This window comes from Papio anubis, chromosome 5, assembly GCF_008728515.1.
Source record: "Papio anubis isolate 15944 chromosome 5, Panubis1.0, whole genome shotgun sequence".
Classification (NCBI taxonomy): Eukaryota; Metazoa; Chordata; class Mammalia; order Primates; family Cercopithecidae; genus Papio; species Papio anubis.
Window position 1 is genome coordinate 60,024,491 of NC_044980.1, and position 14,247 is coordinate 60,038,737.

General features: G+C 36.0%; 1 protein-coding gene across 7 annotated transcripts in view; it reads right to left on the reverse strand.

Moving 5' to 3' along the window:
* The window catches only part of ADAMTS6 (ADAM metallopeptidase with thrombospondin type 1 motif 6), a 333,350-nt gene that overhangs the window by 116,069 nt on the left and 203,034 nt on the right, over positions 1-14,247 (reverse strand). For 5 of the 7 annotated variants that reach the window (XR_004183963.1, XR_004183962.1, XM_021940153.2 and 2 more), the window contains one exon: positions 3,578-3,685. Coding sequence is in view for 5 of the 7 variants with exons in the window: in XM_021940153.2 (XP_021795845.2) it covers positions 3,578-3,685 (108 nt within the window). In the remaining 2 variants the exon portion in view is untranslated. Of the gene's footprint in view, positions 1-3,577; positions 3,686-10,829; positions 10,886-14,247 lie in introns of all 7 variants that reach the window. The other 2 variants (XM_031666734.1, XM_031666735.1) reach the window with 2 other exon arrangements.

Below are 14,247 nucleotides of genomic sequence, written 5' to 3' on the forward strand. Positions count from 1 at the left end.
TGATTGTAAAGCACTTAGCAATATGTGCCAGGCATAGTGTAAGTACATTTTTTTTTTTTTTTTTTTTTGAGACGGAATCTTGCTCTGTTGCCCAGGCTAGAGTGCAATGGAGTGCAATCTTGGCTCACTGCAACTTCTGCCTCCTGGGTTCAAGTGATTCTCCTGTCTCAGTGTCCTGAGTAGCTGAGACTACAGGTGCCTGCCACCACGCCCAGCTAATTTTTGTATTTTCAGTAGAGACAGGGTTTCACCATGTTGGCCAGGCTAGTCTCAAACTCCTGACTGAAGTGATCCGTCCGCCTAAGCCTCCCAAAGTGCTGGGATTGTAGGCGTAAGCCACCATGCCCGGCCGTAAGTACTTCTTAAATATTCATCATCTTTGTCATTATTGTTACTGGGATGTCAATTATTTTTAGATGGCACGTATACAAACTAACCACAGAAAGTTGACCAGATTAATTGAAAATTCCACTCTAATTTTGTCACTAGCTCTTTGCAGGGCTGTTTTGCTTTGGGTCAAAATTCTGAAGTCTGGTTTACTTTCCAAATATTATAGCCCTAAGGGAAAAATCTCCATTTGGCAACAGTAAATATGCTTCCTTCTTAAGGAGAAAAAAATAACAAAAATTAACAACAAAAATTCATACGAGAGATAACATGGTCAATACAGTTAGTAAAAGATAAAAAATAAAGAAGTGTTCGGATCACATGTCTAGTTGTTTTTTGTTTGTTTTTTCTTAAAAATGCAGGCTGATTTAGTTTTCTGAAAGCTTCTTCATAAGTTCAAAGTTAATGATAAGGTTATTCTGAGGGCCATCTACTACTCTATCCTTTTCCTTTCTAGGAGTCTGCATTTGTATTTTTTCATTCATTTATTCATTCTTTTTAAGACTTATTAGTGTTATTCCTAAAACTTTACCTATCTTCCAGGTCTCTGGAAAAACAACAAAGATTTGTTTTGTAGATTAGTTTTAGATAGTGATATCCACTATATTGGCCTTGTGATAGTACACTCTTACATTATGAATATAAATGACCCCTTGACATATAAATTTTGCCATACTTATAAGGTTTTTAAATAGTTTTTCATGGAGGCCATGGGTTCTTTGGAGGTATGTCAGAAGCTGACAAGGTCCAAAGACAGGGTAAAGGGCAGGCAACGGGCTTTTAAACCATAGCATTTCCATTTTTTCAAATGTATATATATTAGAATTCTACAGACTTCCTTTATGGATCAAAAAGTTGATGACTAACCTAGATTAAGAATTTGAATCTTTAGAAATCAAATATATTTTGCCCCATTTTATTCACTTTCTCTTGTTTGTGATCATTCTTATTTATGCTTAGAAGTAATTATATTTGGCCAGGCGCAGTGGCTCACACCTGTAATCCCTGCACTTTGGGAGGCCGAGGTGGGCAGATTATGAGGTCAGGAGATCGAGACCAGCCTGGCCAACGTGGTGAAACCTCATCTCTACTAAAAATACAAAAATTAGCTGGGCATGGTGGTGTGTGCCTGTAATCCCAGCTACTCAGACAGGAGAATTGCTTAAACCCGGGAGGTGAAGGTTGCAGTGAGCCAAAATTGTGCCATTGCTCTCCAGCCTGGTGACAGAGCTAGACTCTGTTTTTTTAAAAAAAGAAGTATTACATTTCCCCTCTATTTGCTTATTGAAATTTAAATTCAATTTAAATTCAATACTGTTAGCTTTAAAATTGTCTGAGAGTATTTCTAGTTATCCTTCAAATTGTAATTTCCAAGAAATATATCATCTCTACCATATATATGCATATATATGCTATAAGATATGACATTTGAGGGCCCTGCTATTAAGCACAAAGGATCGGTATTAAATATGTATTTACAGTATGATTTATTGGTGGAGCTGAGCTATTTGTTCTCAGATAGCCACTACTAGTGGTTTACTGTGGACCATGAACTTGATCACGAGAATAATAATAAAATGGTAAATAAAGAAATAGATTCTCCCTGTGACTCTCCCTCTTTATGGTTGTGTATTTCTTCTAAGCAGAGATTGAGGTAAATTGACAAGAATTATTGGTTCCAAAATAAATATAGATTGTTGTTTCAAGAATGCAATTCCTAATATTTTCTATTACTTCAGTGAAAAAAAGTAGAAGGAATTTTTGGTAGTGCATGAATTTCTTCGTATTTTTATTGGTTACTTACAATATCTAAAAAAAGATTCTAAATCCTTTTTAAATTACCCTATCAATTTATATATTTAGCATAATTTACCAACATTTCCAAACTTAGCATGGAAAAGCCATCAACATGGCACTAGGTGATGGGTCCTGAATGAAGCCGTCCGCAAGGATTAATAAACTGTGACAGCTGCCCAAAAGCTTTCATTCTTTTTTATTTAAACATCAGATTGCAAGCTGAAACTCAGTGTAATCCTTGTTGAAACTAACCCAGCTAACATGGAAGAAGTCAGAACTGAGAACAGATGACAGTGATAGTTACTACAAATTCAGTCTATAGAAATAAACTCTAGAATTTAAATTTACATAAAGAGCAATTCCTAGAAAATTTTGAGAGTAGTACACAAACTGCTACTATCTGTTTCAACAATTGTTGTTATTGTTTCTTTTTTAGAGACAGGGTCTCTCACTTTGTTGCATAGGATGGACTCGAACTTCTAGGCTTGGGTGATCCTCCCACCCGAGCTTCCCACTTAGCGGGGACTGCAGGGGTGGGCCACTGTGCCAAGCATGTTTAAACAAGTCTTAATAATTATATTTTTGAAAACTAGATTGATGAAACAAATTATTTGCTCTAATTTCTATGGCCAATTAATTAATTAATTATTATTTTTCTACTAGTCCCTTCTCTCATACTGCAATCTAAAAGTGACTTTAAAAGGGGTGTGGTGGCTCATGCCTATAGTACCAGCACTTTGGGAGGCTGAGGTGGGCAGATCGCTTGAGCCCAGGAGTTTGAGAACAGCCTGGGCAACATGGCAAAACTCCGTCTCTACCCAAAAATACAAAAGTTAGCTGGGCATGGTGGTGTGTACCTGTAGTCCCAGCTACTTAGGAGGCTGAGGTGGGAGGATCACTTGAGCCCCAGAGGCGGAAGTTGCAATGAGCTGAGATCACACCACTGCACAACAGCCTGAGCAACCAAATGAGACTCTGTCTCAAAAAAAAAAAAAAAAAGTGACTTTAGTAATACTATAGTTATAAAGTCTACTTCTGGGTCGCACAATTTTCCGGGGAATTATTTACCAGAAAAACTAGACTATGTCATATAAGTAAACAGACTATATTACATAACAAAAAGATTGCTGTTGCATTACTTTTGGTACAAATGTAACCTACATATACCAACAGAAACGTGAAACTGACATAAAAGATAGTTACCAACTGTAATTTCCTAAATAATGCATATTTCAGCTACCAAGGTATGACAATTAACCTATTGTTCTAGGAATTAATTATTTTTAAGTAGATTTTAAATGAATATATAAGACTTCCTAGTGGTTGAATATCAGCACCAGGAATTTATCACTTTTGTATACATGTCAAACAGGTAGTAAATCATTGAGCTTACCCCTTTTTCAATATTCCCAGTTTGACACAGTGTCCCCTCAGCTGCTGGAATACTGTTGGTGACACAGCGGTTGCTTTTGCTGAGGCACCAGAGCTCTCTACACACTTCCTAGGAAAGAAGGCAAAAGCAAGTTGATCAGAAATAGAGTCATGTCCAGTTCTTCCATAAAATACACTTAAATTCACTCTGCATTACTTTCAAAAGAGACCCTAGGTACCTTTTGCTGCTGAAGCATCAGAGATGGATTTTGGAGGAGGTTTTTATGAAACATCTTGCAGTATCATTTAAATATTTGTCTTTATAATTCTTATTTTAGCAGATAAAGTATATCTTAGCTTTTAATATTAGTTAGGATCTTTCTACAATAGTGTATAGAAATTTCATTAATATAGATGAGTAGGGAGAAAACAATGACTATGTAGAAAGGAAATATGTGTTTATTACACTCAAAAATATATAATAATACAAACTTACCAATTACTAATAAAGAGATTCCAGGAAAATGACTTTTTAGATCTACCATAATATTCAAATGAAGACAATTTTAAAACAGGAAAATAGGCCATGGAATGGATAGGAATTTAATGTAGGAATTTTTTAAATTTTGAAGTATATTTTGGAGTAATTTTTAACATTCATATATGCCTAAGTACAATCTAGCAACATTATTTTCAGTACATCAATATAGCCTACCTCCATGAAAAAGAAACTTGGTTTTGAACAAACGCTGCTATTTATAGAATGTTTTGGGTATGCTGTGTGGAGCTGTCTTGTTTCCTTTCTTATGATTTTCCATTATGCTACCTCAGCATAGGAAAATTACAACACTTGTTCTAATATTGACAATATAAAATACTTTTTTGTTAATACCGTATTAACGTATCAGATTTTAAAACAAGCTGTCCAATATTATTCCTATATAAAGCATTTCAACAGCCCCTAAAAAGCTTACTTTTGAAGAAAGTACTCAAATTTTCAGTATTTTAAATATGTAATCACCAACTAGCATCATTACCAATGTTACAAGTTTTTAATTTAAGCTAAAACAACCTAGTATAATATATATTTATAATAAAAATATGATTATCTGAAATGCAAAAGTAAACTAACATGACATTTAATCCTTTTGCTTTTATTCCTCAACTGATCTTTTAACTCTCAAAACAAGAACTCACGTTACAAACCCAATCAGAATTAAGGCAATGAAATATCAATGTCACTAGTTAACTGGTCTTACAAATGGAAGTGCCCCACAGAGTATAACGAATTGAGGGGATCTCTTTGGGTTCCTCTTTAGGGTGCCTCCTACCAGGCAGAGGGGAGACATATAGCATCTATTAAGGGTTTTTTTGTTTTTGTTTTTGTTTTTTGAGACAGACTCGCTGCGTCACCCAGGCTAGAGTACAGTGTCACTGCAACCTCTGCCTCCTGGGTTCAAGCAATTCTCTTGCCTTGGCCTCCCAAGTAGCTGGGACTACAGGTGCCCGCCACCATGCCCAGCTAATTTGTGTATTTTTAGTACAGACGGGGTTTCACTATGTTGGCCAGGCTGGTCTTGAACTCCTGACCTCGTGATCTGCCCCCCCTTGGCCTCCCAAAGTGCTGGGATTACAGGCGTAAGCCACCGTGCCTGGTCCTATTAGGCTTTTTAATACCTAAAAATGTTTAAACTCCATTTGGAGAACTAGTGGCCTAGAGAGAGAGAAAACATTAGAAAAGAAGATCATGGGCCAGGCGCAGTGGCTCATGTCTGTATTCCCAGAATTTAGGAGGTCGAGGTGGGAAGATCGCTTGAGCCCAGGAGTTAGAGGTTGCAGTGAACTGTGATTGCACCATTGCACTCCAGCCTGGATGACAGAATGAGGCTCTGTGTCAAAAAAAAAAAAAAAAAAAAAAAAAGAAAAAGAAAAAGAAAAGGAAAAAGAATAAAAATAAAATAAACAACAAGAAGAATATGGTTTTTTAGTTTATATTTATTAATATTTTCTTGTAGTTTAATATTTATAAAACAGTAGGAGTAACATTTAAGGGCTTTGAAATATTGCTCCATGTATCAAAAATCTATCCAAATTCAAGGAAAAATGTGTCCGTAAAAATAGAGAAGCATTAATAGAGATTAATATAGGTTATGAAAAAATTTCAGGCCGGGCGCCGTGGCTCAAGCCTGTAATCCCAGCACTTTGGGAGGCGGAGGCGGGCGGATCACGAGGTCAGGAGATCGAGACCATCCTGGCTAACAGTGAAACCCCATCTCTACTAAAAATGCAAAAAATTAGCCAGGCGTAGTGGCAGGCGCCTGTAGCCCCAGCTACTCGGGAGGCTGAGGCCGGAGAATGGCGTAAACCCGGGAGGCGGAACTTGCAGTGAGCCGAGATCGCCACTGCACTCCAGCCTGGACGACAGAGCGAGACTCCGCCTCAACAACAACAAAATTTCATCCATAGTCCTGGATGATACTCCTGATCTTTTGTGATCTTTATTAGGTTGCATTCTTACTTTAGACAAAGGTAAAAGAAGCCTGAAGTTTACTTCAGACAAAACTTAGCAATGAAAGTTCCAGTATTGAAAAGGACAATACTTATCGTATCTATCAGGAAAACACACTATTTAGGTTACAGAAACTTTATTTTCCAAAAGTGCCTTGAAAATCTCTACCCAAAGTAGCAGGTGCTTAAGATACTTTTTTCAAAACCTTAATCTCAAGATTCACAATAGAGCCCTCTTAACTTTTAGAGAATGATGCATTTTGAAAACTAGATCCCCACTTCTAATGCATTTTATTACCTTGGTGGACTCCTGGGGATTCAAATTTTATTAACGCATTAACTTCTCAGAAATCACTGTTTAAATTATGGGAGTGGAATTCTATGTTGAGGAATACTCCCAAAATGTAGAACTAGTCATGGAGAAGGCTCTGAAGAGTTTTCAGATAGCTCTAGAAATTGGAATCTCAACTTGAATAAGAAAGATACTGATGGCCAATTTAGGAATGTTTCCCAAGATTTTTTACTTTTTTTTTTTTTTTTAAAGGATACTCTCTTGAAAGATAAAAAGAAAATTTCATTTCATACAAAGTAAACAAGAAGTACAGTTCCTGAATGAACTTGAGATCAATTTCACACTTTCAGAAATATACTTCTTTCTCTATACTGCTAAATCCTAGAACATGGATGATATATTTGCATAGGTATGTCAGTTTCATTTGCACATGCACATTAGTTGCTGAATAAGCAGCCTAACATAGGTTCCAGGCTCTAATGAAGTTAAATGCATGCTGAAATTGTTTGCCTCTTGGGGAATTTGCATGGCAACCATCATAGTAGGCAGATTTCCCTAAATAAAATATAGGAGGTGTTGAAGTATAGTGAGAAAGAATGATTTTCTTTTTCTTTTTTTTTTTTTTTACTATCCACCAGCTTAGCTCTAGTTCTTTTCACATACTCATGAATCCTGATAGAAGTTAAGATTTATTAAGATTAGTTTCATAACCTCTGTGAATTAACAAATCAGCACCTGCGTGTTAGAATCCCCTTGATAATCCTAAATTTTGTTTTGGGAAGACTCTGTAGGGGAAATTCGGGTCTTTATGCTTGCTCTTGAGTTTAAGGAAGGAGAGAGAAGTTACCCACAGTCACCACTAAAGGACATTTCCGTTATATGACACTGGAAATCTGAATTGGAATCTCTAACGTTATGGGGTCAACTTCTAATCAGTTAGAAGGAATGCCTGGCAATACAAAAGTAATAGCATTTTCCCAACGCATTCAAGAATATTTATCAAGAATCTGCTATGCACCAGGTATTATATTGGTTTTATAAAAAAATAATAATCACTTAGAATTAACAGGCACTTCAGAGGAAAAGGTAGGTTATAGTCAGACATGTAGCCCAAATGGCACAGATTGGTATTGCTCTATGATAAAGTTTTTAATATTCTTTGACAAAAGTAGAAGGATGATGTCAATGTGAACAGGTGCCTGTTTAGTTTTGAGGTCTCACTGCAACCTCGAACTCCTGGGCTCAAGAGATCCTCCTGCTTTGGCTTTCCAAAGTGTTGGGATTACAGGTGTTAGCCACCATACCAAGCCTGGACAGTTTTTTTTTTTTCCACAAAACTTTTTTTTTTATTATTTTAATGGACTGTCCTTATTTGTTAAGTTGTAATCTTTTTATTTTATTGGTGTTACAGTAGACTGTAAAATTCCCAAGGGCAGGGTCTGTACGCTTATGGCAGGCTTTGCAAAATGTTCCTTCCTGGCAAAATTAAGAATTGGCATCTCTATCCTTGTCTGCTAGTTTTTAGAGGGAAATTTTCCTTGCCTACAAAAGTCTAAAAGTTTCTGAATGACCCGCTGCCCAAGACTTTTTAAAAAATTTTTTATTTCCGTAACGCTTGGGGTACAAGTGGTTTTTTGTTACATGGATGAACTATATTGTGGTGAATTTTGAGATTTTAGTGCACCTCTCACCTGAGCAGTGTACACTGTACCTAATGTGTAGTTTATCTCTAGATCCCTCCCACCCTCCCCCTTGAGTCTCTAAAGTCCATTATATCACTCTGTATGCCTCTGTATATTCATAGCTTAGCTCCCACTTACACGTGAGAACATACAATGTTTGGTTTTCCACTCCTGTGTTACTTCACTTAGAATAATGGCCTCCAGCTCCATCCAAGGTGCCGCAAAAGATATACTTTGATCTTTTAATGGCTAAGTAGTATTCCACAAGATGTATATACCACAGTTTCTTTATCCACTCATTAGTCAATGGGCACTTAGGTTGGTTCCACATCTTTGCAATTGTGAATTATGCTGCTATAAATATACATGTCCAAGAGTCTTTTCCATATAATGACGTATTTTCCTCTGGGTAGATACCCAGTAGTGGGATTGCTAGATCGAATGGCAGACCTACTTTTAACTCTTTAAGGAATCTCCTTTATGTTTTCCATTGAGGTACTAATTTACATTTCCATCAGCAATGTGTAAGTGTTCCCTTCGCCTCACATCCATGCCAACATCTGTTGTTTTTTGACTTTTTAATAATGGCAATTCTTGCAGGAGTAAGGTGGTATCTCACTGTGGTTTTAATTTGCATTTCCCTGATGATTAGTGATGTTGAACATTTTTTCCATTGCCCAACACTTGATAATCAATGTTCGTTTAGTTGTATCTGTGTGTTTTGTTTATCAATGCTTTTAATGCCAATTTCTTCTTATATCTTGCCACTATCTTCTGAATCCAATTTCTTTCTTTTTGACATACATCCATTAGCAGTTAATTTAGTAAGTGACACTTTTTCTTATTTTTCTGAACATCTTAATTGTATCCTCATTTTTAATGATATTTAAATTGAATATAGTAGGCTGACATTTATCTTACCTTAGCATTTGAAGGTGTTAAAATTCATTGCCATTTGACTTCTGTGGAGGCTGATGAAAAGTCACTTGTCGGTCTAACTGCTGTTTCTTCTTTATAGTCTTTTTTTTTTTTTTTTTTGAGGCAGGGTCTCACTCTGTAGCCCAGGCTGAAATGTAGTAGTGTGAACACCGCTCACTGCAGCCTTGACTTCCCAGGCTCAAGTGATTCTTCCACCTCATTACCCCAAAGTAGCTGCGACTACAAGCACATGCCAACACGCTCAGCTAATTTTTGTATTTTTTGGTAGACACAGAGCTTTGCCATGTTGCTCAAGCTGGTCTTGAACTCTTGTGCTCAAGGAATCCTCCTGCCTCAGTCTCTCAAAACACTGGGATAACAGGCATGAGCCACCGCACCGGATCTTTATAGTCTCTCTTGTTGCTTTCAATATTTTTTCTGTCTGCTTTAGGACAATTTCATCACCGTATTTTTTTTTTTTTTTTTTTTTTTGAGACAAAGTCTCATTCTGTTGCACAGGCTGGAGTGCAGTGGTGCCATCTTGTCTCACTGCAACCCCTGCCTCCTGGGTTCAAGTGATTCTCCTGCCTCAGCCTCCTGAGTAGCTGGGATTATAGGCACCTGCCACCACGCCTGGCTAATTTTTGTATTTTTAGTAGAGACAGGGTTTCACCATGTTGACCAAGCTGGTCTTGAGCTCCTGACCTCAAGTGATCCACCTGCCTTGGCCTCCCAAAGTACTAGGATTACAGGCGTGAGTCACTCTGCCTGGGCTTCATTACTGTATCTAAGTGTTCTATTTATCTACTTGAGATTCATGCTCTAATTTCTATGTCTTTCTTTGATTCTAAAAAACTATTAGTTATTATCTCTTTTAATGTGTATCTTTCCTATTTTTTCTTCTAAAGCTGCTATTCAACTTGCATTAGACCTTCTCATTTCAATCACCTATTTCTTAACCTGTCTTCGATATTTCCGTATCTTTTTGTCTTGGGTCATTAATTTTCCTAACCTGTCAACTTCATGGTGGATTGTTTCCTTGTGTTGTATTTTTGTATTCAAGCTTATCTTCAGTGAACATTACTTTTTCTTTGTGTATTCTGTGCCTCTTGAATTGCAGAAGTGCATCTTCATTTATTTCTATCACACATCCCAAGGTTTTCACTGAATCCATTTGTCATGTTGATTTATTTGATCAGCACCATGTAGGCTTTATACGGTTTTACTTTCTTCTTATGTGAGGCACAAGCCTGGGGCTTCAGTTTCTTATGGGTGCCATTTTTTGCCTCATTAAAGCATTTGCACAGTTAAATCTCTACTGGCATTTGTTCCCAGCATCCCAATCAGCTGATCCTTTGCAGCCTTAACCTCTGTGGTTTTTAATGCTTCCTTCTTAGAGACATTGGCTTTGGAGGACATTTGCCTCCAATAGAGACCACTTTCATAAAAATTAAGAATTGGATCCAGACTTTAGCTTTATCAATCATCTTTTAAACTATAACACAAATGATACAAACGATGTGTATCTTCACAGTTTCTTCATCTGCCCTCATGGCTGCAATAGAAAGCTTAGTGTTTTGGAAATAAAGCCACTAAGTAAACCAACATGTTCAATTAAAAAAAGACCTTTCTGTAGGCCTAAGAGTCTTTAATGCTATCGACTATTTCTTTAAATATGAGAAAGCTTGCCTGATAACTTCAAATCATTAATATTCTAGGAAACAATCACACATGAAAAAAACAAGGCTCATGCATTATACTGGCATCATTCCTCAGTTGTTCCTATGTCCCTTCTTATCACATGTTGTAGCTAAATGAACTAAATTTAGTTGAGTTTATTAGTTTTATTTTATCTAGCATTTTTGTTTTCATACCTGAAGGAATGATTGTGTTTACTGTTTGTCCTGTTGTTGAAACTGGAACTATTTTCCTGCAGTTTAGAAAGTCAATTTTATAAATGACTGGGGAAAAAAATGTGCAGGTCAACCTAGAAAAGAAGTCAGTTCAATCAATGCGTAAAAGCTAGAGGCAGCAGATTTCAGTTCTATATATAGAATAATCTTCCAAAAGTCAGAGTGAACCATGATGAACTACAAAACTGAATCCCTATCACTGTAGCTACTTCAGCACATATTTCATGATCGCTTAGCAGGGATGTTGTAGGCAGGAATAAAAGAAAGGAACTAATGTTTTTTTTTCAGGGTATACTATCAACTAGTATGCCAGGCATATTCATATTTGTGTCTCATTTATTCATCATGGTAATCTCTTTAGAAAATGTGAGAAACTTTAGGTTCAGAAAAATTTAGCAATTTGTTTCAATTCTAACTAGATATAGATTTGAATCAGCTCTGCTCGATAATCAGTGTCCAAGATAATCACCACACACCTAAGCTACTTTCCCATTTCTCTTAAATGTAATAGAACTGAATAATGGCACTGGCCAATTAAGGCTGATTAGTAATGGTTTGCTTTTGTATTCCAATAAAATATAAAACCTCACTAAACTTAATACCCTCCTATTTTTTTACTTTGATTTTAACAGCCAATATCTCCAAATTATAACTATTATGTACTAATTTATAACATATTCACTCAGTATATGAGTTTAGGAGTCAACTTATGCATTATTACTACTGGGACTTCTAAATGTAATATCAACACTTCTGTGTGGATTTTAAAAAGATACTGTTAACATATTTCACAAAAGTGTTTCATGGTCTTCCAAGAAACAAGACATTTAAAAATATTCCTACTTATTTAATATTTTAGTATCAATTCACAGATTTTCGGTTTACTTGAGTTTTGAAATGAACAACACTATTTGCAAGTATTAATAATAATTTAAAATATTAACAAATATAAGTGGATAATAAAAGTACATTTAGAAAACAGAGTTTTATAGTAATCATCTAATGTAAAATAACTTACCTGATATGCAGAAAATAACCTTGTAAAGAACTAAACCAGGGCTTTTTTGATAATACAATGATTATTTCACAAAGACTCTTTATAATTTCTAAAAAATGTTAGAATTACCTTTTCTAATGTTTTCATTATTTTTAAGAAACTATATATGTTAAAGCAGACTAAAAAATGGGAAGAGAAGCTCTTCTATTTACCGAGGAAAATTAAAATTAGCAGCTTACACAAGGGGAGGAGGTGACATCATAAAAGTACAAAATCATTTTATAATTATTATGTCATTAAGGAAAGCAGTATGTGAAGAGAAAATGGTGTCTTTATTGTGTCTGCAAAAAAGAGTCAAACTCCGTAAAATATTTGACAAGATTTATTCTAGGTCAAATATGAGTCATCAACGGCCCATGACAGGGCCCCAGGAAATCCTAAGAACATATGCCCAAGGTGGTCAGGCTACAGCTTGGTTTTATATGTTTAAAGGGGTGGGGAATTCCAGGTCATAGGTGGAGCAAAAGATTTTCTGATTGGCAATTGGTTCAAAGAGTTATTATCTAAAGACCTGGAATCAATAGAAGAGAATGTCTGGGTTAGGATAAGGAACTGTGAAAACCAAGGTTCGTATTATGCAGATGAAGCCTCCAGGTAAGCAGGCTTCCAAGAAAGAATAGTTTGTAAATGTTTCTTATTAGACTTAAAAAGGTTAATTCTCTGCTGGATCAGGGAAAAGACCTGGAAAGGGAAGGGGATTCTCTGCAGAATGTGGATTCTCCCCACACGAGACAGCTCTACAGGGCCACTTCAACATATGCCAAATAAATAGATTTTAGGGTAAAATTCTTCCATTTTTTTCAGGGCCTGCTATCTGTCATGTGATGCTATACGAGAGTCAGGTTGGAATTTGGTATCTTATTGCTACAGAGAGTCTGTTTCATCAATCTTAAGATCTCTGTGTTAATGATAATGTTGGTCAGTTGTGCCTTCCAAAGAGAGGACGGTATAATGAGGTATGTCTGACCCCACCTTCCCATCGTGGCCTCAACTAGATTTTCAGGTTTACTTTGGAATAACCTTGGCCAAGAAGGAAGGCAGGGGTATATCAGCTGGTTGAGGAGCTTAGGATTTTATTGTTGGTTTACAGTTGCTGGCTGGCTTTAAAATTTTTTTAAAAATAAACTTTAAAGAATAAAAAAGAGACATGCGCACACTTTCGGCCCTTGGGAAACTCTAAATTCTATGCATGTTGGGTCCTTGATTCTAAATATGAAACATCCTCTTTGTCCACATTAGCCTATCAGTAACACCTCTCAACAGCTGCTTGCAATAAACGATCCTGAAGGTAAAGAGGGAAAGCAAAGCCCTAAAGGTCAGGAAGGAGCATCAGTGCTTAGAAAGGTTACTTATCATTTGATCACACAAAGGAAAATTGAAAACCAACATATGGTGACCTTATGGCCTAGTTCCAGGTGTTTAGTAGCGAACTGAAGAAAGAGGATAATGTACCCTTATTTTTGCCTTAAATAGTTTAATCCTGCTATGTTACAGGTAATAAGAAATTTAAGTGCAACAGATCTTAGAAAGGCAAAAAACCAAAAATTAAACTAAAAAAAACCCCTTAATTCACAAATCCCATTTATATAACTAATCACCAACTTAAAAGTATTCAAAACTGACTAAATGGTCAAAAAAAAAAAAAAAAAAAGAAAGAAAGAAAAGAAAGAAAAAACCTCTAAGAAGCAAATGCAAAACTAGTAAATTACTAGTAAAAACTAGTAATCTTTAAAGATACAAGTGATCATGGACTTATGATTTTAGCTTAGAATTTAAGAAAAAAATCAAATAAACTTCTTGTCAAGTGTATGCCTGATAAATATATGTTTGGATTTCAAAAGAATATTGAGGTGCTAAAATAATTACATACCTTTTATTCCCTAAGCCCGTATCAAACGACACTGTAGAATATTTATACCACCTTAAAATCTTCAAAGAAAGTGTGATTTTATAATCTTTCTCAGTTTAACATTCCAATGTTTAATAACTTGAAATTCTTCCTAATACCTAATCTACAACCATCCAGCTGTAAAAATTAAGACAACTGTGGGATATTTTATGCTCTTGGTAGGGAAGCAGAACAATTTGTTACTAGCAATCAAACTGTAATAAGCCTTCCAAAACCAGAAAATGGTTTCGAGGCCAACATTTAGCTTTCTTTTTTACAGGCTACTCAAACTCATTTTCTCGTTCCCTTATACGTACTTCTCAGTATTTCCTTGCTATCCTCTCCCAAGTTGTCTGTATCTCTTAAAAAAGTTGCATAGGTGGCCAATGATACCCCCAAGACTCGTACAACTAACATACAATTATATGAAAGAA